Consider the following 26,260-nt stretch of genomic DNA (forward strand, 5'->3'; position numbering starts at 1 on the left):
CTATTTTGGAGAGACTGGTGCGTGATTCCTATCCATCGTCATCATCGCAACCTGAACTTGCCACTATTTTGCGGGAAGAATGGTAGGATTTCCTACGCCTATTACGTATGGTTGTATGTTACGTACGTCGTTTCCATATTTTTATCCACTCGTCTACTTGTGGAGTAAAATTGCCTGAATGCGGGATGGGATTCTTGCAGTGCTTCCTCCATTGTGTTAATTTCTACGCGCAGTTCTTCACGCAACGGATTGATATGTTAATGTAGAACGAAATACTCGATGATTTCTGCAGTGCCGCCATCGATTCCATAAATCATCCCTCACAGTAGACAGAAGATTCTAAAAGAATATTCGGTGCACAAATAATGAATAGACGTAGAACTACGGTATATTTGATTATTTTTTCACATACCCAAAGTGTCCTGGAGGTGACAATCACTTTACTGTCCTGGAAAATACCTTGGTATCAACCAGACACTGACTGTAGCGCATTCCCATTCTAAAGTCTTGACTTACACAAGTTGCAATTATAGGATCTATGAAATTAGTTACAGTGTAACTAATATTATAAATTAAATTAATATTGTATAAAATGAACGTCACTTGCCCTTATCGCACTTCCAAGGGATAGAGCCACAATTACTTTTGTCTCTGTGGATGTAAAGTTTGGCCGGCCGGGGTGACCGAGCGGTTCTAGGCGCTACAGTCTGGAATCGCGCGACCTCTCCGGTCGCAGGTTCGAATCCTGCCTCGGGCATGGATGTGTGTGATGTCCTTAGGTTAGTTAGGTTTAAGTAGTTCTAAGTTCTAGGGGACTGATGACCTCAGAAGTGAAGTCCCATAGTGCTAAGAGCCATTTGAACAATTTTTTGACGTAAAGTTTTATGTTGTGCAAACTAATAGGTACTCACTTCTCACTTACATCTGGTTAGATATCCAACACAAACATAAATTCTTGTGTGTCAATACATTACTGAAGCAAAATCTTTTCGAAAGGCGGAAAACACCAAATCTACTTGGTTATTTTGTTTACTGTTAATAGGATATTTGTGTGAAGAGCAATCGTTGTTGAACACTATCTTTGTTTTGGGACTCTTGTCAATGAGCATTGAGAAGACGGCTTCCTTAAAATGAGGACATGATAATTGAACTCTGAATGTACACACATCAAAAACAGTTTTGTATCACCCCAGTTCCCAGAACTCCTGAAGATAGACGTTGATTGTGGATACTGTATCACAGACAGTCCCTTTGACTGGTCAGAGAGGTCACTAAACCCGCCCAAAGATGTAAACAACCATGCATGAACAGCGCCTATTAGACGAAAGGGGTCAGACAGCCGATCAGTACCAGTTATTCCACCAAGAAGGAGGTACACGGCTCGTGTTGTCTGTAGTTCAACCATGCCTAGACGGTCAATACCGCGGTTCGATCGCGTCCGCATTGTTACTTTGTGCCAGGAAGGGCTCTCAATAAGGGAAGTGTCCAGGCGTGTCGGAGTGAACCAAAGCGATGTTGTTCGGACATGGAGGAGATACAGAGAGACAGGAACTGTCGATGACATGCCTCGCTCAGGCCGCCCAAGGGCTACTACTGCAGTGGATGACTGCTATCTACGTATTATGGCTCTGAGGAACCCTGACCGCAACGCCACCATGTTGAATAATGTTTTTCGTGCAGCCACAGGACGACGTGTTACGACCCAATCTGTGCGCAATATGCTGCATGATGCGCAGCTTCACTCCCGACGTCCATGGCGAGGTCCATCTTTGCAACCACGACACCATGCAGCGGGGCCCAACAACATGCTGAATGGACCGCTCAGGACCAGCATTACGTTCTCTTCACCGATGAGTGTCGCATATGCCTTCAACCATACAGTAGTCGGAGACCTGTTTCGAGGCAACCTGGTCAGGCTGAACACCTTACACACACTGTCCAGCGAGTGCAGCAAGGTGGAGACTCCCTGCTGTTTTGGGGTGACATTATGTGGGGCCGACGTACGCCGCTGGTGGTCATGGAAGGCGCCGTAACGGCTGTACGATACGTGAATGGAATCCTCCGATCGATAGTGCAAACATATCGGCAGCATATTGGCGAGGCATTCATCTTCATGGACGAGAATTCGTGCCACTATCGTGCACATCTTGTGAATGACTTCCTTCAGGATAACGACATCGCTCGACTAGAGTAGCCAGCGTGTTTTCCAGACATGAACCCTATCGAACGTGCCTGGGATAGATTGAAAAGGTCTGTTTATGGACGGTGCTACCCCTTTCTGTGAAAGAATATGACCTGGCCTCGCTTTCTCTTGTATAAAATATTTTTCTGTTCAGTAAAGAATGTTAGGAGTGGCGCTAAAATCCTGATATAAATTTCGACTGCTCACGGATGATCCCAGCTTTTCTTCTATCCACTTAGTACCGATACAAATACCGCTCATTTTAGCGGTGCGGCAGTTTTACATGAAGCAGGATTACGTAATTCTCTCCATTTGGGAAACATTTAGAAAGTGAGTCTTTTTGTTGTTTTTGCCACTCCTCGTTAAGTATCTGACCAATAATTTTTGTGCCACTGGCAACCTTAACGTATGACCAAAATTTATCGGTGTTTTGGACGTGGTCATGAGGTAAGGTTTTGCTTCGGTAGTCTTGGAAATGAGTTTAAATTAACACGTTTCTGTCCGAATCTCTAGTCGTTTCATTGTGATTATAGTGAAGGGGGCACTTTCTCAAGAAGCGTCTTACTATACTTTTTATATCATGCGAGGCTGTCAACCATTTTTAACTGCTCTGCAGGCTACAGGTTTTATGCAACGTTTTAACAGCTATTTATCGGAAGACTAGCCACAGACCACTACATTTCCAAAGCCAAAATTAAGCAGTTCAATTTCTCATGTTTCATATGCTACACGACCTCCTGCCAGAGTAAATACGAAATTTTTACACGTTTTGTTGGTTTTCTAGCCCTTCGGCCTCTTCGTAATCATTATTACATCTTGGTCATTGTCACGGATCCTAGTTTCTATGCGAATAGAATATCTTCCAAGGCATCTGATTACTTCGTCTAGTAATTTTTCATTGTTAATGGCTTCGCAAACAGTCCTCTTTACGTACAAAAATAGGGAAAACACAACACATTACCATATCTAACACCGTGTATGAAAACTGGTGACATTCAAAATAGCTATCACTCGTCGCGGAATGGATAAAATCAGCTCCTGTATCATTTTCGAAGGAATCTTATACCATTTTTGCTACAAGTTAGTGGCAAGTTCAGGTAACGTTCAAGAATGTGGATGGAGATCACACACCCTTCTTTGCAAAGTAAACCATGAATGCTCAGTATTGAGATCTGGTAATTGTGATGGTCGCGGAGATACAATAATTCATCCTGGTGCTCACAAAAATAGTCCTAGACGATGCGAGCTGTGTGAACAAGTGCCCTGTCCTCTTGGAACACAGCATCACCATTGGGGATCAGATATTGAACAATGGGATGGACGTCATCAACCAAAACGGTGACGTAATTCTTGAAGTAATGCGACCTTGTGAAGTACCCATGGAACCCATAGCACACTATGGTTTCCCAGATCATCACCGAATGCTCGCCGTGTTTCAAACAGTTTGGAGCACTGTACAGCAATACCCATCCGACCGAATGACACACTTCCATTGCTCCACAGTCCAGGTTTTATGGCTACGGCACCACGTTTTGTTATTACGGGCATTTGTATCACTGATGAGTGGTTTTGAAATTCCAGCTCGCCTTGCAATTCTATGCTTCTGGGTGTGTCTTCCTGTTGTTTTTGGTGCTGTGAGGGTTGCGAGTGCGACATTCAGTACTGCAGTGACTCTTGCAACTGTCGTTAGAGCAGCTCCGACATCATGCACTGTCTACTGCACAGAAGGCTGTTCTGACCGCGATTGACACTTGCAACGTCACGAGGGCATTGCTGAGATCAAATACAACAGTGCGACCTTCAAGAGGTTCAAATTGCTCTGAGCACTATGCGACTTAACTTCTGAGGTCATCAGTCCCCTAGAACTTAGAACTAATTAAACCTAACTAACCTAAGGACATCACACACATCCATGCCCGAGGCAGGATTCGAACCTGCGACCGTAGCGGTCGCTCGGCTCCAGACTGTAGCGCCTAGAACCGCACGGCCACTCCGGCCGGCCAGGGCGACCTGCGGGCTTGGCTAGCATCCGCATCTGTGTTCAGGCATGCACGTCTCGTGCTGCTTCCGTATTTTTGTCCAACCTCTGTACCTATGGGTATATGGGAAACGTAACTGTGGACAGGGCCGTGTATATGATCTGTAGACCCCTAGGCGGATCTAAATATTGAAAATACTGCTGTAACTAAGTCGAAGCAAAATCAGTTTCAGAATTAAGTGTTTAACGCACTATTTAAGGCTTACTATTTGTTTAAAGTTTTATTACTCCTTTTATGATAGAGAAGACAAGATAGAGAAAGAAGGAAAATATGATTTCAAGGACAAAGAAGTAATGGATTTGACATTCAGGGAAAAGAGGAACAACAATTGACTAAATGAAGTAGAGGCAGCAGACGGTAAAATGGTGAGTGAACCCCAAGCAATAATGAGAAGATCGAAAGAATATATAGAATGGCTATACGCTGCAGACAGACGACCAAGTGAAGAAGAGCTTGGGGTAGAAAAAGATGAAGTTTCAGATGATAACTAGTGAGATTGATGCATCTATGGAGGAGCTGAAAAATGGAAAGGCAATGGGAATTGATGAGATTGCTGCGGAACTGTTAAAGTCATTGGAGAAAGGAGGGAAAAGGGAGTTGATTGAATTGTGTAATCAAATATACATGACAGGAAAATGGTCAAAGGACATTACAGAAAGTATGTTAATACCTATAGAAAAGAAAAAGAACATCGAAAAGTGTGAGGAACGTAGAACAGTATGCCTGATGTCGCATGCAGCCAAGGCTGTATGGAAAGCTGAATTGCGTAATAGGAGATGAACAATTTGCTTCCAGGCGAGGAGTGGGGACTAGAGATGCCATTGGGCGACTGAGAGTCATAGGGGAGAGGTACATGGAGAAGAAAAGGAAGCTGTATGTTGTGTTCATTGATCTTCAGAAGACTTTTGACGGTGTCATATGGGACAAACTAATGGAAATCCTAAGGAAACATGGAGTTGACTGGAGGGATATGCGGCTAATTAGAAATTTATATTTGAACCAGAGAGCAAGAGTAAGAATAGGTGGTGTGATGAGTGAAGAAATTGAACTGGGAAGAGGTGTAAGACAATGTTGTTGTTTTTATAACCAACGCTGTTCAGCATCTATATGGAGGAAATTAAAGTTTTGATGAAAGAAGAGGAGTTTGTATAGGGGGTCGGAGAGTGAAGTGTATAAGATTTGCAGACGACATGATTGTGATGGCAGAGAGTGAAAGCGAGATGGAACAAATGTTAGATTATCTAAACACAAAATTACAAGAATATGGAATGAAGATTAACAAGAAGAAAACGAAAAGCATGGTAAATGGTGGAAAGGTGAGAAAATGTCGTATGAAAATAAGTGGTGAGGAAATAGAGCAAGTGAATAACTTCAATTACTTGAGAAGTGTAATAACTGATTATATGTATTGCTCAACAGAAATTAGGAAAAAAATTGCAATGGCAAAAGAAGGATTCAAGAGGAAACAGAAATTACTTTGCGGACCACTAAATAAAGATCTGAGGAAAAGACTTGCCAAATGTTACATCTGGAACGTAGCACTGTATGGTATGGAGACCTGGACATTGAGGAAGGAAGATGAAAGAAGATTGGAGGCACTAGAGATGTGGATATGGAGAAGAATGGAAAAGGTGAAATGGGAAGACCGAATAAGAAATGAAGAAGTATTAAGAAGAGTTGGAGAAGAAAGAAACATGTTGAAAGTCATCAGAAAGAGAAAACTGAACTGCATTGGACATTGTTCGAGGAGGGACTGTTTATTGAAGGAAGGAATGGTGGAGGGAAAAAGGGGAAGAGAAAAAAGAAGATATCAAATGCTGGACAATATCAAAGGAGACAAATATTCAGACATGAAAAGATTAGCTATGGACAGACAAAAGTGGAAGAGGCTTAACCCGTAAAAAGACCTGTCGTAAGGCAGAATACCATACTACTACTACTACTACTACTACTACTTATGATTTTAATGTGTTGATGAGAGTAAGTAAATAAAAATAATTGAACTGTTTACAGTATTCGTAGAAATTTAACATCACTATGAACATCTACAATTAAAAACAATGTTGACATTCATATCCATAGACATATCTTGCGCAATAGATTAGACTTGGTAATCTAGGGACACAGAAACCTCAACGGCAAGCAACATTTCAATGTAAATTGAAGAGTTGGTACGTAGATGTATATGTAATATTGAGCTCATCACTTCCCCATCTCCAGAGTTCTGAGGATGATTCTGGATGACAAGTGAAAGTATATCATTGATGTTTTTGAGAGTAGCAAATGAACTTACCTATAACTTGATTTTACTGTTATTTCTCTTTTGTAATCTTTCGTTTAGAACCTCCGCTTTTTAATTCCTCTCCATTTTAATGGCGATTAATGTGCTTTTTACAGCGGTACGCAGCGACAGGTATACTTCCGTTACTTTACTGGTATTAGCTTGCAATGACGGGTACAATACTGTGTAATGCGCTACGATGATGGCATTTGTTTATCTTTTGAATTTCCCGCGAAAACGCCTTCGATGACATTATGACGTCACGAGTCAGTAATCAGTTTGTCAGGCGCTATGGAAGTTACGATAATCTTGTAAGTTACCCGTAGTATCGAGTCAACGAATGATGTTACTTGAAAATAGTTTTCCCTAGCTTCAGCAGCTCCAGAAATCGGGGTTCCGCGTTATGTAACTCATTTCAGAGTCCTAAAATTCCGTTAGTATGCATCCAAAAGTCTTAGCGATTTTGCCAACGTAAATATCACGCGTTTGATTGGGAGAAAAAATAAATTTGACGAGAGGGGCAGAGGTTTATGACGTGAATCTTATCTGCTGTCCATTGAAAAATTCAGGTGAATAATCAAAAGATGTGGAGGTAATTACTTCGTGTGGACTTGGTTTTAAATATTTGTGGCGCGGCCCCTATGCAGCGGCCTGCCTGTCAAGATTTTCTCGGAGTCCATCAGTTATTTGGCTGTCGGTATGGGCAACATAACTTTGTCTCCCCTTGATAGTTAAGTTACTCCAAACGCTTTCGCCCGAGTGAGTAATCTCTCCCTCAGCAGACTTGATATTTGAGACTAGTTCATCTCCAATGCTTTATACCCTGTCCTTTCAATAAAAATCTGAGATATCTCACTACTGCTAATTTCTGATTTTAGGCAGCTGTCGGAACCGCATATGACGTGAGCTCCTCTCTTATTAGGAACTGTTTAACTCTGGTACGTTTTTTGCCAAAGTTTCCACAATTTTTCGTTGATACATCTGCCCACATACTAGCCAAGCCAGCGTATGTTGCCTGACGGAAATTACCTTCTACCACTACTAGTCATTTCCTTCCCTCTTAGATTCGCAAACAAAGCAAGAGAAAAACGACTGAACTTAAATTTAACTTCATGATCCTAACGCGAAATGGACGTTTGCGGCAGTAGAGCCGTTTTGCAGTCAGCTTCAAACACCGGTTCTCAAAATTTTCTCGGTGGTGCTCCGCAAAGAGAACGCCGTATTCCCTCCAGGGATTCCCATTTGAGTTCACGCAGCCTCTCCAAATACTCCCGTTTTGATCGAACCTAGCGCTAACAAATCTAGCAGCCCGCCTCTGAACTGCTTCGATACCTTACTTAATCCGACCTGGTGAAGATCCGAAACACTCGAGCAGTACTCAAGAATGGGTCGCACTAGTGTTCTGTGCACCGTCTCCTTCATAGACTAGTTAATTTCCTAAAACTCTCCCAATAAATCGAAGTCGACTATTTGCGTTCCCTACTGCGTCCTTAAGTGCTCTTTCCATTTCAAATAGCTTTGCAATGTTAGGCCTAGATATTTAATCAATGTGACTGTGTCGAGCACTGTATTCGAACATTACGCCGGCCGCGGTGGTCTAGCGGTTCTAGGCGCTCAGTCAGGAACCGCGCGACTGCTACGGTCGCAGGTTCGAATACTGCCTCGGGCATGGATGTGTGTGATGTCCTTAGGTTAGTTAGGTTTAAGTAGTTCTAAGTTCTAGGGGACTTATGACCACAGATGTTGAGTCCCATAGTGCTCAGAGCCATTTGAACCATTTTTTTCGAACATTACAGGATTGTTCTTCCTATGCATCTGCATTAACTTAAATTTTTCTACCTTAAGAGCAAGCTGCCATTCATCGCACCAACTAGAAATTCTGTCCGTCACCTTGTATCCTCACACTCAACGACGACACCTTCCAGCACACGACGGCATCGTCAGCAAACAGTCGCAGATTGTTGTTCACAGTCGCAGATTGTTGTTCACAGTCGCAGATTGTTGTTCACAGTCGCAGATTGTTGTTCACAGTCGCAGATTGTTGTTCACAGTCGCAGATTGTTGTTCACAGTCGCAGATTGTTGTTCACAGTCGCAGATTGTTGTTCACAGTCGCAGATTGTTGTTCACAGTCGCAGATTGTTGTTCACAGTCGCAGATTGTTGTTCACAGTCGCAGATTGTTGTTCACAGTCGCAGATTGTTGTTCACAGTCGCAGATTGTTGTTCACAGTCGCAGATTGTTGTTCACAGTCGCAGATTGTTGTTCACAGTCGCAGATTGTTGTTCACAGTCGCAGATTGTTGTTCAACGTGTCCGTCAGATCATTGATGTACATAGAGAATAAGAGCGGATCTGTCACATTTCCCTGCGGTACTCCTAACGAAAATGCTGTATATTATTAATACTCGCCTTCGGGAACAACATAATGGGTTCTATTACTTAAATTCTACGAACCACTCGCATATCTGGGAAACTATTGTGTATTTTCGTACCTTCGTTGAGTCTACAGTGGGGCACTGTTTGAAACGCTCTACCGGAAATCTAACAATATGGAAACTGCGTGTTGACCTTCATCCATGTTTCGGAGAATATTATGCGAGAAAAGGACAAGCTGAGTTTCCCACGAGTGAAAACCTATGTTCTGAACCGTAGGTAGCACTTCTTGGGATTGATAAGTTGTATAGTGGCTAGTACCTAGTATGACCTCTTGTCCGAGGCAACAGAAATCCCTTTTTTCCGAAGTTTGCAAGTAGTTGCAATAGATACCCCCCCCCCCCCCCCCTCTGGCGGTTGGAACTGCTTCTTCAAACAATTGCGACAGGACGCCATCTTGACATTCTCCAACAGTAAAACTGTCACTGGGTTCCCTGTCAGTTTCAGGTAGCACGTCATAGTTGTTAAGAGGGATGGGAACAGCACACACAGATGTGTCACTGACGCGCCATCGTGTTGGCTGGCAACTCGCAAAGGAGTCTCTTCTGAAAACAGACATGGTCAAGGCGGTCTTGCAGAATTTTGAGTTTCACCCTTTGGAAATGTCTGTTACCTGAAAATGAAAATACGCTCTTCTAATATGTCCAATCGTATTTGCAAATGGATATGTTTCAGTACGTGTGGCCGTAGTGGGTTAATTCACGATGTGTTTCAAAATGGTCGTGCGGTAGCGTTCTCGCTTCCCACGCCCGGGTTCCCGGGTTCGATTCCCGGCGGGGTCAGGGATTTTCTGTGCCTCGTGATGACTGGGTGTTGTGTGATGTCCTTAGGTTAGTTAGGTTTAAGTAGTTCTAAGTCTAGGGGACTGATGACCTCAGATGTTAAGTCCCATAGTGCTCAGAGCCATTTGAACCATTTAAGAACGGCGTACGAATGCCCAGAGCGATGTGACATGAAACGATCATTTCAGCTCTGTTGTAGGCAAAGAAAGAAACCGCTTCGATTTAATAGAAGCTCGCAGAAAACGATAACAACTTAGAAAGCATTTCCTATTTTTTTTTACTGGAATACGTTTCAGTATGACGTTTTAGGAAAGACTACAAGGGTGGTCATCGCTTTGTTCAACACATTACACCTTATTTCCGAAACAGTGAACAGACTAAATTTCTAAGACATATAAAGAAAGGTAAGTCCTTTTTGCGTTGCCTTTTCACATTCCTTTTCCGTTCATGAAAACCCAAGTACGTACGTCGACGATGGAATCTTTGGAATTCCCCTCTTCCCTCATAATAAGTATACTGTCGGTGATACGTCTTACTGATTTCTTTGGAATACCATACGCAGTACTACCGCAAAGCCAGTAGTGGCTTCCTTTATTCGATTGCACGCAGCGCGCAGGCGCCCAGCTCTTGCTGGCATTGGACCAAGCGAGCGGGCAAGACACTGTAGCACGCTCGCAATTAACGTCAGGACGTAACGCACTTCCGCGGTCTTAAGTAAAACGTAAAAACACTCTTTTATATTCTCATATTGACATGAAACCGGTTACGGTACGTGTCGTGCAGTCACTGCGTCTGAAAGAGCTTTTTATTTTTGCGCTTGCGGTTGCATTTTTTTTTGTTTTATTTATTTTTTTCCCTCAGGTAACTGTATACCGTGCACGACATCGCTATCAGGCGCAGGTATTTTGATTGTATCTGTGTCCTGTTGACAGACGGAATGTGGGAATCATAAATCTTTGCATCTCTCTCTGTGCGACAATGATGATAACTTCATATGAGGAATGGCTTAAATTCTTTACAGAAACAAGAACCTCACAACTATTAAAGGAAAGTAAGAGGTCTCTTCAATGCCCTCGATCCAGAATTATCTCTCTCTTTTTGTGTGTGTGTGTGTGTGTGTGTGTGTGTGTGTGTGTGTGTGTGTGTTTGGGGGCAGTCCAGTGTAGTAGAGGACGTTATCAGTACGAAGAGTGGCCAAATTTGCTTATACAGCTCCTAGTCGAACTTGCCACTGCACGGCGGATTCGGAAGACCACAGCACGCCACGTACTGTCGGCGGTATTTCGTTCGTTATTCCTGATCAATTATATGTGCCTCCTATCTACTAGTCATTTTGAATATGGGGTTGTTCGTTGACTGTAAAGATTATTAACGTTCCACAGAGCGGTAAATAAACAGAATGACTATGAAATTGTGGTTGGTTGATGCGATAAACACGGAGGGGAAAAAATGGGGTGGCGAGAAAGACTGCGGTGACTTAGGTCCGATTACACATCTCGGTAATGGATAAAGTGGGAAGAAAATGAATAACGCTCTTCGTAATAAGTGAAAAAAGTAAACTCACGAACAGCGCTCGAAGCAGTTGGAATCCTATAAAAGATAGTTGAAAATTACTGACACCGACATAAGCTTTAACGTATGCGTGTTGGTAGGCCCATAGCATCAATAATTTTTCGATTTGCGGGGAACGTTAAACGAGGAATTCAAGCTTACAGTTAAGGAAAGAGTAAACTGTAGTTTAGCAGGCTGTCTGGCAAATAAAAGCAGATAGTAGAAGTGTGTCAGTAGTTGATTAGATCGTCAGGTAGATATGATGGTAGATTTTAATTTTCGTCATCCATTTGCTTAACTTTTTTTGTGCTGGCATGTCCACGAGATAAACTTCACAAGAAGCTTTCTCGTGTGGAAGGAAAAATGTTTTTCTGCCTTAAGTTAGGTTGTTCCGATCTGTCTTAATAGGTTCTAATTACGTTTACATCGCAGTAATTGAATAACAGATTTTCTGTTTTCTTTAGATCACTGCTGCAATTACATGTTTGAATTATTCCCCTTTGTAAAATACTGCAACTGATGTTTCAGAATATGGGCATAAAGGACGAATTCCATCAAAAGGCTATACTGGTGTGTATCGATGAACTGTGCCGGTCGCAAGAACAGGAACCTACTGTGGCCGAAGAAGAGCGTGGTGGTACTCCTCACAGACTGCGGGAACACAGCTTCTCTAGCCTGGAACGCTGTGACAAATGCAATCGTTACCTTCGTGGGCTGGTGCACCAGGGTCTCCTGTGCCAGGACTGTGGATTTGTTGCTCATCGCACGTGCCGAGCCACTGGATTGGGCTCGTGTCTATCCGCTTCACCCGCATCGTCTTCTGCATCGAGACCTCGCTTCTGTTCATTGTTTGGTGTGCCTCTTTGTGTTTCTGAACGACCTGGTCCCCCTGCAGTCGTAGTGAAATGTGTCGATGAACTAGAGCGCCGAGCGCGCCTCGTCTACAATTTGGACCTGTACAAAATGTACCGTTCATCACCCAGTGCTGATAGGGTTGCTGAACTACGACAAAAGATTGATGACGGTAATATATTATTCCTGCTTTGAAATAATTTCAGACATTTTTACTAGGATGTTAGGTGTGTTGAAAGAGTGAAATTTTGTTTTCTTTTATGTACTGAACAAATAATTAAGTGTACAAGTAATATGGGAATTATTTCCTCTTTTTGTGACTGTAAAAAGTCTTATTTGGACCAGACACATTTCACTTTGTCTTCAGTAGTCAGTTTTTTGGTTCCTACATTATTCTTAACTGCAATGTGTATTGAATAATGCATGGGAATAATGTAAGAGCCAAAAACCAACCACTGAAGATACATAAAGCAGAAAATGTGTAGTACACCCCCCAGGGGGCCCACAGTCCCTTTTGTGGGTACGTGTGTGGCGTGCATGGGGCTCAGAGCTATTGCAGCCTCCTTTCTTTTTCCAGACTGCATTGCTGCCCCTGTTCCTCTCCTTCCCTGTCCTTGCTCCTTTCTCGCTGCCCCCTCCTTTCCCTCTTGGTGGACTACTTTATATAGACCTGGCTATCCTCCCGGCTTTGTTTTGGTGTGTGCTATTGTTTAGTTTGCTGTTTCCATCTCCTTTTGGGCTTTTTTGGTACCCTTGGAGTTTGAGCGCCATTTCCAATGTTTTCCGTTCAGTATATTTCATTTGGGGATGAACTCCCAACCGAGTTTCCATGGTGCAGGATCCCTTCCCTTCCCTTCCCTTCCCTTCCCTTCCCTTCCCTTCCCTTCCCTTCCCTTCCCTTCCCTTCCCTTCCCTTCCCTTCCCTTTCCTTCCCTTCCCTTTACCCCTTGCACCCTGGCCCCTTTCCTGGTAGGTCACCAGCACGGTAGCCAGTCCGTGTGGTGGAGCTGTTAAGTACCCATTTGGCTGAGCCCCCTGACAACACAAGGATCACACTGCTAGTACCTGAGCTGTTAACACCTCGTGTATTCCAAGAAGTCAATGCTCATCACTTTGGGGCATCAGAACTCCCAGCAATGGCCACTGTGCCAGACGGCCCTTGCTGTGGCTAGGTGGCGCCCATGGGGCGAGCCTCTGGTCGGAGTGGGTGGTGCTAAGGCGGACGCCTTGCACATGAAGCGAAAAAAGCTTCAACGTCCTGGCCATTATGTGGCCGTCTCTAAGAGTGATAGAAGACATGACACTCCTTTTTCTGATCCTTCAGCCTTCCCCTCCCTGGCCACACCGTGGGAAGAGGTTCGAGCTCGACGGCTTGGGTTGAAACCTTTCCCTCAGAACCTGGTTTGTACCAGGACAGATGGCGAAAGTTCAGCCACGACCAAGCCTTTGTTATTCATGGAGACAATTTAAGATAAGTATGGCAAAGTGGAATCCATGAGTAAAATGTGGTCTGGTTCTTTGTTCATAAAGACATCTTCTGCTGCCTAGTCTGAAGCCCTGCATGCCTGTGACCATCTCGGTGACATCCCAGTCTCTGTCTCACCCAACAAATCTTTGAACTCGGTACAGGGCATCATTTTCCATCGAGATCTTCTTCTCCAAACTGACGAGGAGCTCCGTGTAAACCTCGAGTGGCAAGGAGTCCGATTTATCCGCCGTGGACAGCAAGGCCCTAAAAATAATCGCACCGATACAGGTGCCTTTATCCTGGCCTTCGAGGGGGATACCCTCCCAGAGAAAGTAAAGGTGATGGTGTATCAGTGTGAATTAAAACCTTACATTCTGCCACCGATGAGATGCTTACGGTTTGAACGCATCTTTTCCCGCTGCACCAAAGATCCCCTCCGCGGTGACTGTGGGTGCCTCCTTCATGAAGGGAGTGCCTGTGCTCCCCCACCTGTGTGCATAGATTGTAATGCGTAGCATCCTCCACGCTTGCCAGCATGCCCAGTGTTTGTGAAAGAACAACGGATTCAAGAGTACAAGACCTTAGATTGACTTGCCTACACCGAGGCTTGTCGAAAGTATGACTGGCTCCATCCCGCGCCTATAGCTTCTACTTTTGCTTCAGCTACATCCATTCCCCCTCCTACCTCTTCCTCTCCCCATCCCTGCCCTATTCGCCCCAAACCTTCCAACTCAACCTCACTCTCCCACTCCCCCCTCCCCATCAGTACCCATACCCACCCCTTCAGGTGCTGTTCCCCCTCCCCCACCAGAGAAGTGCTCCCCTTCATTCTTCAGCAGCCACTGGTACTGGAGCTCCCTCCCAGGACTCCTCTTCCTGGCACCCCCCTGAAAGGCGATCTGCAGCTCCACATTGGCTGCGCGATCCATGGCCAGTGGGCGCCAAGATTGCAAGGTGTAATTCCATGCTTAACCTCGCTGAAGTCTGCTCTTCTCTTCGTTCACAAGAGAAGCGGCAGAAACACAAGAACAAGGTCAAGGCCTCTCCGGTACTCCCTGAGGTGCTGCCTCCCCTCCTCCAGCCAATGAACAGAGTCTGACCCTACCTATATGGACATTACCACATTCTTATCAGTGACAGATGGTGACTCGGCAGCGTGACTGGATCCAGTCCATTCGCTTCCCATTTGGACTTCAGCTTGAGAATCCACCAGTGGAATTGTAATGGCTATTTGTGTCACCTCCTGGAGTTGCAGCCCCCTTGTTTCCTCCTGCTCTGCTGCTTGCATTGCTCTCCAGGAGACCCATTTTATCAATTCTTACTCACCCACCCTTTGTGGGTTCCACGCTTTCTGTCGAAACCGAATTGGCCCCTTGCGGGCTTCTGGTGGTGTTTGAACGTTGGTCCACAAGGACACTGTTAGTAAATGGGTTCCCCTCTATACCACTCTGGAAGCAATTGCTGTCAGGGTCCATCCGGTCACTCCAATCATAATCTGTAATCTCTACCTCCCACCTGACAGGCCGCCCACATCCCTTGGCCTAATCACCCTTCTTCAACAACTCCCTTCTCCCTTCCTGCTTCTAGGGGACTTAAATGTCCACAGCCCTCTTTGGGATAGTCACATGACTACTGCCCTGGGCAGGACAGTTGAAGCTCAGGGCTTGACCTCTGTCTCCTAAATACCAGTGCTTCCACACACTTTAGTGTGGCACATGGCACTTTCTCTGCCATTGACCTCTCCATCTGCAGTCCCGGCCTTCTTCCCTCCATTCAGTGGGGTGTCCATGATGACTTATGTGACAGCGATCATTACCAATTGTTTTGACCTTCCTTCAGTATATCTCGCCCTGTCACCCTCGAAGGTGGGCCTTCTCTAAAGCTGTTTGGGTTCCTTCTCCTCTGCTACCATCCCCCCTGTCTTACTATACAGTAGTATTGATGAGTCTGCACAGACTTTGACTGCCACCATTCTTTCCACAGCTGTTTCAGCCATCCCTTTTTCCTCTGGGTCGCCCTGTCGGAAGATGGTCCCTTGGTGGACTCCGGAAATTGCTGTGGCCATGAAAGACCGCCGCCGTGCTGTTCAATGCTTCAAGTGGCACCCTTCTACTGCTCACCTTCTGGTCTTTAATTGGGCCCGTTACCTCATCAAATTTCAGAAATGGATTTGCTGGGAACGATATGTGCCTACCATAGGACAACACACCCCCTCTTCACAAGTCTGGGTGAAACTCGGGCGAATTTTTGGCCATTGTCTTCCCACCAACATTGCAGGAATTTCTGCGCATGGTGTTGTCCTTACCCATCCGGACTTCGTCGCAGAGCATTTTGCTCAACACTTTGCCCAAACGTCTGCATCGACTCACTATCTGCCCATGTTCCCCCTCCTGAAAGAGTGCTCAGGATGACTACCTTTGTCTTTTGTTTCTCACTGCTTGGAGCCTTATAATGCCCCATTTAGCGAGTGGGAATTCGCCAGTGCCCTCGCCCTTTTTTCCCGACACGGCTCTTGGACCGGATTGGATACACAACCAAATGCTCCAACACTTATCAGTGGCTGGCCACCATCGTACACTGACCCTTTTCAACCGTCTGTGGAGTGAGAGGGTCTTTCCTATCCAGTGGCAGGAAAGCATTGTTATTCCGGTGTTAAAGCCTGGGAAGCCCCCTCTTCATTTGGATAGCTACTGTCCAATGAGCCTTACCAACACCCTCTGCAAGCTCCTTGAATGCCTGGTGAGTCGGCACCTGTTTTTGATCCTTGAATCCTGCCACCTTTTGTCATCGACTCAAGGTGGTTTTCGCTGTGACCACTCTACAGCAGATAACTTTGTCTACCTGGAGTCTGCTATCCGGTCAGCTTTTGCCCCTCAGCAACACTCTGTTGCAGTCTTCTTTGACCTGCATAAAGCCTACGACACCACCTGGCACCACCAAATCCTCACCACCCTTCACGAATGGGGCCTTCATGGTGCTCTGCCTGTTTTTATCTTTCCGGGTCCAAGTTGGTTCCTCGTACAGCACTTCCCATCAGCAAGAAAATGGGGTTCCAAGGGTTCCCTGCTGAGCGTCCCTCTCTTTCTCATCGCCATTGATAGACTGGTGGTGGCTGCTGGGCTGACAGTGTCCCGCTCTTTGTATGCTGATTATTTTTATATCTATGTTGCTTCCTCTGTCATGGGCACTGCAGAATGCCATCTACAGGGGGCAATCTACCGGGCGCAATCTTGGGCTCTCTCCCATGGTTTTTAGTTTTCGGTGGCAAGTCATATGTCATGCATTTCTGCCTTCACCATACAGTCCACCCCATCCGGACCTGTTCCTCGATGGCCAATCCCTCGAGGTGGTGGACACCCATCACTTCTTGGGTCTGGTCTTTGATGCCCAGTTGACATGGCTCCCTCATCTTTGCCAGCTGAGGAGGATGTGCTGGTTACATCTTAGTGTTCTTAGATGTCTGTGCAATACCACCAGGGGTGCAGACTGCTCTATTCTCCTGTGATTGTACAAAGCGCTGGTCTAGCCTTGTTTAGACTATGGGAGTCCTGTGTATGGTTCTGCGTCACCTTCGATATTGCAGATACTAGACCCCATCCACCATTGTGGGGTATGACTTGTGACTGTTGCCTTCTGGACTAACCACATGATTAGCCCTCTCACAGAGGCGGGGATTCCACCACTGCGAGTTTTGCACCAGCAACAGCTGATACCTCATGCGCTCCACATTCGCTGCACCTCAAAGCACCCTAATTATGGTCTCCTTTATCCAGACACGGAGACCAACCTCCCGTGGCGGCGGCCACGATGTGGGCTTACCATGGCTGCCTGCATTCAGTCGCTCTTTTCTGAACTCCAGCACTTCCCTTTACTGCCTCTTTTCTCTGCTCACGCATGTACCCCTCCGTGGTGCGTCCCTCGGCCACAGGTCTGTCTTGATCTCTCCATCAATTCAAAGGACTCTGTTCCTCTGGAGGCCCTTTGCCACCAATTCTACTGCCTCCTCAGTTCATTCCAGGGTTCAGAAGTGATTTATACTGATGGCTCCATGGTTTCAGGTCACACTGGTTATGCTTACACCTATGCGATACATGTGGAAATTCGTTCCTTGCCAGATTTCTGTAGTGTTTTTACTACAGAATTTGTAGACATATTGCACGCACTGGACCACGTCTGCTTCTGCTCAGGACTGTCCTTCACTATCTGTAGTGATCCTTGAGCAGTTTGCTATTGGCCAGTGCTTCCCTCGCCCACACGTTGGTCATAGCTATCTAGGACTCCCTTTCTCTCCTTGATCAATGTCGATGCCCAGTGGTTTTCATTTGGACCCCAGGCCATGTCTGGATCCCTGGCAATGAACTTGCCGATCGACTGGCTAAATTGGCTACTAATGGGCCGTCTCTTGCCACTGACATTCCAGAAAGAGACTTCACTTGACATTATGTCATCAGGTTTTGGGACTTTGGAACGCAGAATGGCACACTCTTTCTTCGCCGAACAAGCACAGGGCGATAAAGCATTCTACAACTATGTGGCAGTGCTCCTTATGGGCCTCTCGTAAAGCCTCTGTCGTCCTTTGCTGGCTACGCATTGGCCATACTTGGCTGACTCATGATTATCTCCTCCATCGTGAGGGGACCCCCCCCCCCCCCACCCCTCTCTGTTGTTGTAGATCAATGTTGACCGTGGTTCACCTCTTACTGGACTGTCCCGACTTAGATGCCCTGCGACAGATTTTTAGCTTTCCTGACCCGCTACCCCTGACAATGGCTCAGCAGCTGAACTAGTTTTAAGATTTCTTTGTGATGGAAGTTTGTATTGCTTTATTTAAGGGTGGGACCTTCAACCTTATCGGTGAGTGGAGGGGATGGCAGGCAGTCTTGCTCCCCCCTTCGCCCCAATTGGACTGGCTTCGACTGGGCTTGGTGGTTCACCCAACACCCTCTGCCTTCCCACTCCTTTATTTATGGGGTCTGTTTTATCTTGAGTGTCTATCTTGTCTGCCTGTGCTTCTTCCTTCATGCCCCCTGTGATTAGTCACTTTCTTTCTCTCCTCTCCTCTCTTCTTTCGCCTTCTTCCTTCCTTCTCTGTCAATAATTTGTAATTTTATGGCCATTATAGTTCCCTCTTAGTGTGAGGTTTTATTGGTTTTAGTTATTCCAAGGTGGGAGGGACTGATGACCGCGTAGTTTGGTCCCTTCTCCAATCCAACCAACCAATGTGTAGTCCAAATAAAATTTTTTACTCTCACAAAAGACTGATGAACTCCCATATTACTTGTAAAATTGTGACTACACAGGAGAGTGTTTGAAGAAAAAGAAATAAAAACGCAACATGAGTAATTAAGTGATATTGCCTTCCTTTGTATACCAGTCTAAATGTAATTTTACTCATGACAATGTGTTCAGAATTCTCTCATGTGTGGCTTTCAGTGTGTTTTGCCTCTTTTTTTGTGCACAGAAAACTTTACTTATTCACACACACACACACACACACACACACACACACACACACAAAATTGATAAAATGTAGTTCTTAAATATTATGTTCTGTACTTCATTTCAGAAGGCATTATTCTTTTCTCCAGATATCCATGGTGTGGATTGGTCATCGTATGAACCAAACTGTATTGCAAGCATCTTGAAAAAGTTTCTTAGAGAACTTCCAGATCCTATTATACCTGTCCAATGGTATGACAGATTTCTGGAAGCATCCCGTAAGTACTTTATCTAAAATCTGATGTCCAAATGAGCAACATGTTCATTATCAGATGTGCATAAGCATGTTTATTATACATTAATTCATTCCAAATAGGAATATTCAATGTGACGGTGTTACTGTTGAACGTCAGCATGGTTACATAAGTATACCTGGTCTTGGTTCCACATTGGTGGAGCAAAAATTATGCAAGTGCATATTTGCTATAACCGTGCAGGCTACATCCAGATCAGAATCCTATTAATTGCTGTAATCAGATTTCACACAAATTAAAATCCTGACATTCCTGCTTCAGCTAATTTTATGAAACACAAAAAGTAGTTTTCCTTAGGAAATGTTGTACTCTGGGCATCTAACTTTTTTGTTAGCTTCTTAGCAGATAATCATTTATGTGCTTTTGTAAGTGTTTGTCATGTTCACTGTAAATTTCTGCTTTTGTATCAACCCGACATTTGCAGAAGCCTTTAGCCATTATGGCTAAAATGATAATAATACACTTGTTTAAATGATGTATCAAACCTGTTGTAAAACACATTCTGTAACATTGCCTAAATTGTGCGTTTGACCAAATTTGAGGGGAAAATTGTGATGAGCATAACTTTCCAATTTAAAATTAGTTTAACAAATCACTTATTAGATTTTTGATTTGTATAATAATGTTTGTGTTATTAGAAATAATAGTAAATAATAGAGGATGTAAGTATCATGGTTTTAAATTAAGACCCAATTTTCATGTAATAAAATCTTGGGAACTTCCCAATTTTTCTCTCTTCACCAATAACATAATAGATTAAGTGGACATCATTTGTGTAAATATCTCAATTTGATCTTAAAAGTGTGCTGCACCTAAGATAATTTATTGTGCATAACGTTAAGAATGAGTTTTGTAGATATAGTGACATGAAAGTATACATTGTGATTTAAAGAAATTGTCACATGTGATCTGAGGCTTTCCCAGCATATACACTGCTTTCTAGGTTCTTGGGTGTGTCTTATTCCTACAGGAGGTAGTATTGGTCAAAACTAGAAGTAAAGCTCCTATGTTTAAATGTCCAGAAACCCAATACCTGTTGAGATATGGGCCAATCTGTCACTTCATTCCTAAGTGTCTGTTACATACACTATAAGCAGTGCTGCATGTGGTTACCACACATTGTCACACACCCTTCAGTCCTTCACACTGAATTGTGCAGTCTTTCAAATACATGTGGCTCCTTTTGAATAGTCAGATGCATTGATCACACATTGTCAGGGGACTGGACACACACCAGTGCCTTTAAATTTCCACATAGCCAGAAATCCAATGGATTCGGGTGTGGTGAATGGGGAGGCCACATTACTGTATCATCTTAACAAGCATCGCACATGAAATGTGAGGGTGAGGTCCTGTCACGTGATCTGTGGAAGATTAGTAAACCACATTGGTTGTCTTTATTCAAGGGTAATGGTAATCAATAGCACTGGTAATTCATTATGCAAAAATCAGTGATATACAGCACCTGTTAATCTGTTAGGTAAAATAGGTGGCCCTTTGAACTGTCACTGACAATTCCTGCCCATACAATAATTCTGAGGTGGTCCTGATCCCTCACCTCCAGGATTTGATCTGCTCACATGTGCTTATTATGGTAATTTACAATGCCATCTCATGTGAATCCTGCCTCATATGTAAATAAAATACGAGTAACGGATCTTCAATGGACTACACCTCAATAGGTATTGGTTTCTAGGCATATCATGAAAGGAACTTTTCTTCTAGTGTGGACCAGTACTACCTCCCACAGAAATAGGAGACACCTTTTTTATGCCCTGGGATTGATTTGGAGCTCTCCTGTAGAGTTGTGTATTATAAATGCAATAACTGTTTGATGTGCATTCAGATTTATAGTATTTTAGCAAATTATTTGGATCCAGAAAATCATTTGTCTTGTGAAGAAGGCCCAAATCTTGTACTGGAGATGATAGCAGGAAAAGAATGTTTGTTGTAGATCTGTGTTTACTAAATTGTAGGAACAAGTACAAAATTCTTGGTGAATTAAGAATTTTTTGTAATGTGTTTTATTTTAACTGTCTTACAGGAATCAGGAGTGATGAACAGTGTGCTGCAACTCTTTGTCACCTTGCAGCTGAACTACCAGAACATCACAAGGCGACTTTAAATTTCCTGATGGCACATTTCTGTAGACTCTGTCAAATGCAGCATGCAAGAGGATTCAGGGAGCCACCTACAGTGTTAATTCAGGTCTTGTGTCATATCTTCTTGCGTCCGCCGTGGGAAAGGATAATGTAATTAAAAAATTGCAGTTATACAATTATTTGGCCTAGAGAAAAGGTTTTGTGTGTCTATATGTATTGTGTTAATTTTGATTGCATTATTTACTCTTGTTATTTCAGACAAGTTGTTTACAACACAGAGTCTCATATACGTATTATGGAACTGTTACTGCTAAATGGGAAATGGGGGGAGAAACTGCCAGAATTTGCATCTGCACCAACACTCCCTCCAAGGAAGGTTTCAAGACCCCATCTTCCAGCTGTGGAACTGGAGACAGAGAAGGAGAAAACTGTCTCAGATTCTCCTCCAAGCCTCCAAGAAGCGGAATGGTACTGGGGTGATATTACAAGGTATGCGTGTGGCTGTTGCATGATAAAACTGGAGTTCATTTTGAATGTGTGCTACACTCTAGTGTAGATATTGTACAACTGTGCAGTTAACTCTTACATTAATATGTCAAAAATTAATTATTTCTTCAAAAGTTTTCATCTTATTACTTTTATTTTATTTTTGGCCTACATTTCCCTTATTTTCTTCAGGGAGGAGGTGAATGAAATACTCAAGGATACACCCGATGGGACATTTCTTGTGCGAAATGCATCCAGCAAAGGTGGTGAATACACTCTGACATTGCGGAAGGATGGTACAAGCAAATTGATTAAAATCAGCCATCGAAATGGAAAATATGGTTTCTCAGAGCCTTTCAAATTTTCCTCTGTTGTGGAATTGGTTAATTTTTATCGGAATGTTTCTCTTGCTCAATATAATGCCACACTAGACATTAAGTTGCAGTATCCTGCCTCCAAATTTCAGCAGGTATTTGTTTCATGCTTTACTGATAAAGAAAAAAAAAACATTAGCCTTTTGTCTGTTATTTTTTAGTGAAAAATAATTTGCTGATTGAAGGTTGCACTATGTTACAGGAAGACGAAATATCAAGTACAACTGATGTTCAGAAGGTGGCTCAGAAACTGAGGGAAATATACAGGGAATATTCTGTGACAATGAAAACATATGAAGTTCTTTCAGATGACTTCATTCGAACAAATCAGGAAATACAGTTAAAAGTACAAGCTCAGGAAGCATTTGCGGAAGCTATATCGATGTTTGAAGAACAGATTAAACTGCAAGAAAGATTCCAAAAAGAAGCGCAACCTCATGAAATTAAGTCTCTTCTTGCAAATTCCGAAATTTTAAAACAGAGATTAAAGTCACTCATAGAGAGTAAGAAACAACTCGATGACAATATGAAGCAACAAGTTGCTTATAGTCGCAGCTTGGATAGGGAGATGAATTCTCTGAAAGCTGAAATAATTCAGCTTCGTAGGCAGGAACAACGTCACTTGAAGTAAGTGAAATGAAGACCTGACTGCATATTGAGAAGATGTGAATGTGAAATAGTTACTAAAGTGTGTAATTTGTTTTTTCTCAGGTGGCTAAATGCCCATGGAGTTAAGCCCCACCAGATAAAAAATATATTATCAGATGAAGCTGGAACATCGTCAGGACTGGGGCAGATCGAGATAGATGGTGATCTGGAGTCTCTGCCTCATCAAGATGAGAGTACCTGGCTTTTGCGTGACTGTTCACGTGATGATGCAGAGCAGCTGTTGAAAGGGCGGCCAGATGGAACGTTCCTTGTTCGACCAAGCCGCACAGGGCAGTATGCCCTTTCCATAACGTAAGTTGGTTTTATTTGCCCATAAATTTATCTTTTATGTCATAACTGCCACTGAAGATAATCTGTCATTTTGCAGGTGCAAAGGCACAACAAATCACTGCATAATTTATAAGACTGAGCGTGGGTACGGATTTGCGGAACCGTACAACATTTACGAATCGCTGAAACTATTGGTGCTCCATTATGCTCAGAACTCTTTAGAGGAGCACAATGATGCTCTGAAGACAACATTAGCCTACCCTGTGTTTGCCTCTGGACCCACTCAACCAAACCAGACGGCTTCGGAAAACAACAGCTCGAGTTCTGGTTATGTATATTCACAGCCACGATGAGAATTCAGACTGTTCCATGACACTGCTGACTGTGATATGAACTATGTGCCAGAAAATATGTCAATGTACAAAAAGGAAAAAAGCCGTACATGCATCGGCAAATATAAATATGAAGAATTGTTGTTTTGTGTTACCAAAATAGGTATGTGTGGAAGTGACTGACTGAAGAAGCATGATGTGTGTACTTGGTACTTTTAAAATGTCAGTTTCCAGAAGACAAAACAGGAAACATTGCTTTCAGTAATTACATGTGCTGTGTTTCTTGTGACTCCATTCTTTACCTTTGAGACTGATAAATGGACATTCCTGTGTACAGATTTTACTCTAGGATTGTACCGGACATTTATAGCCATACTTTGTGATGTTTTTGTACAAGATTAGTATTTTAAATATTTATTTACTATCGATTTGGGGTCTATTGAAGTAAGTGTATTTTGGCAGTGATCTTGTGAATGATAACCAAAGAAATGTGTGTGTGCTATTGAAAAGATTGGCAAGGACTTGCAGATTCTGTATGTAAGAGTTGGCAAAATTTGATGAAAAATCTTTAGGCTTTGTCTCATATTTAAACACATTTCTGTATATCATGCTACCTTAACAGAAAAGAAATGTGTTTTATAGTTATTCTGTAAGAGTTTGTGTGTTGTGACTATTAACAGGAAACTGAAGAATGAAAAGAGTCAAATTCTGTATTTCCAGTAATGCAAAGTATGAAATTGGCTATGTGCTTTAAAGCTTTTATGAATGCTTTAAAGCTGTGCTCCATACATCTGCCAGACATCATTAAGATGTAATTTACATTTGTGATGTCTTAGAACCAGAGCTTACTGTAATATATTCATCGTCCACAACTCTCACTCTTATCACTGGTCATACTGAAACAAACATCACAATTGCTTTGTAAATGAAACTTGGTCAATAGAGTGAAATATTTTGTTCTATCATTTAAGAGTTTAGAGTGAGTGATTGGTGTCCACATTTTCAGCAACCTGAGTTGATCCTGCTCTATGTAAGTACAGGCCACTGCAATATAAGCATTTTTTCCAATTTTTGGCTGAGAGAGAAGAGATCAATCATTATCAAGTAATTGGTTCTAGCCAACATAGCCAGAGAAAACCAAATAATGCTTTAAAACAATATGCTAATGTGATGCACAGTATAAATTTATACAGGGCTGATAGGTGAGCCAAAACTTTGGGATGATTCTATAATACCCATAAACGACCTATAAAACCATGAAGATACTACATTAAGGATGGTGAATAAACTAGATTTCAGTTTGTTTTAGTATGAATGTGCAGAAATATCATTTGGTACATCATAATTTGGTTGTTGCCAGATTGTACATTAAATAACTTTGGTGCTCCCTTTTTTTTTTTTTTTTTTTTTTCGAAACCATAAAAATATCAGATGTTTCCAAATTATTAAAATCTTAATGTCAATATATGGTATTGTCCACTAAGTGTGAGATATTTGTTATTTTGTCTTCCTGTTGCATCCATTCACAATACTCACAATAATTATTGTGATTCTAATAATCTGATGAATTATAAATGATTTATGTATACCTAAATTTGCATTCTTGCTGCACATCATCCACAGCTGGTCTCCATTCCAGTTCAGTATCTTTTAATTCTTCCATAAATTATAGTAGAATAGTTCCTCTAATCATTTATGCTTTATATTCTACGATATTTTTCTTACATTTCTTTTTTCATTTCGTATATTTCCCATTCTGTTGGTGGTGCAAACAATTTAAGTTTTGCTGTTTTTGATGTCTCAGCCAGATCACTAACTGTTCAGGCATTAGAGTACCCACTACGGGAATGTTACTATGTTTCACAGTTCAATTAAAATAGCTGTGAAGAAATAACAACTGAAGTTTGTTTTCTTTTATTTCTTCCACATATTACACATACTAAATATTACTGATATTTCACACTGCCTGAAAACACCTCCCCCACCCACCCACCCCAACTGTGCCTCTTTAGTACATAACAGAGAAAATAAAAGTATAATAATAAGTCGTCTTATTATGTTGTCTGGCTGTCATATATGCTGTTACTCCACACTTACATTCAATCTAATGCCAGTCTGCAGAAACTGAGTTATATCCTAAAAATTATACACTGACAGAGAACACTAGGGAAAAAACGGGACAAATTTTGGTACAATGTTGATTTCAGTTCGATACGGAGCGAAGTATGTTTTAGAGATAAAGTTTTGTGTGTTGGTATGTGTGTACTGGTACAACATTATCTTGTGATGACACTGACACCATTTACAATCAGCACATGAAGTATTTCAAATTTAGTTGTCTCACATAGCTGCAGTGTAAGAAAAATCTTAAAGAAGCACAGGTGTGGATTATAGTGTTCTTTATTATTTACACTAAAGGCATTTCAACATAAAATAATGCAAACCTATTGAAGAGTGCACATATTTTTATCAATGAATCACCAGTATTCAAAGTTTCTAACCTTTATATGAGCTCTTGGTAACTGTTGGCTTCAGTCATTGCCATTTAACATTGCTTGTGTGAGACATCGTCATTTGATTGCCAGTCAGGTTGTCTCGTATGTAAGGGATAATCATATCTTCTGTATAAGTTTTATTGTGTCTCATTCCTTTCTCAGATAGTTTGTGGGGAAAATATATGTATGG

General features: G+C 42.8%; 1 protein-coding gene across 1 annotated transcript in view; it reads left to right on the forward strand.

Annotated features, from left to right (window-relative positions):
- Positions 1 to 25,472, forward strand: part of LOC126248364 (phosphatidylinositol 3-kinase regulatory subunit alpha) — a 41,112-nt gene extending 15,640 nt beyond the window's left edge. The window contains exons 3-10 of the mRNA XM_049949292.1: positions 11,798 to 12,293; positions 19,178 to 19,306; positions 21,387 to 21,594; positions 21,703 to 21,933; positions 22,123 to 22,399; positions 22,507 to 22,931; positions 23,016 to 23,264; positions 23,341 to 25,472. Coding sequence (XP_049805249.1) covers positions 11,798 to 12,293; positions 19,178 to 19,306; positions 21,387 to 21,594; positions 21,703 to 21,933; positions 22,123 to 22,399; positions 22,507 to 22,931; positions 23,016 to 23,264; positions 23,341 to 23,596 — 2,271 coding nt within the window. The 3' untranslated portion in view covers positions 23,597 to 25,472. The remainder of the gene's footprint in view (positions 1 to 11,797; positions 12,294 to 19,177; positions 19,307 to 21,386; positions 21,595 to 21,702; positions 21,934 to 22,122; positions 22,400 to 22,506; positions 22,932 to 23,015; positions 23,265 to 23,340) is intronic.
- Positions 25,473 to 26,260: the final 788 nt, after the last annotated feature.

The sequence above is a fragment of the Schistocerca nitens genome, chromosome 3 (assembly GCF_023898315.1).
Source record: "Schistocerca nitens isolate TAMUIC-IGC-003100 chromosome 3, iqSchNite1.1, whole genome shotgun sequence".
Lineage (NCBI taxonomy): Eukaryota > Metazoa > Arthropoda > Insecta > Orthoptera > Acrididae > Schistocerca > Schistocerca nitens.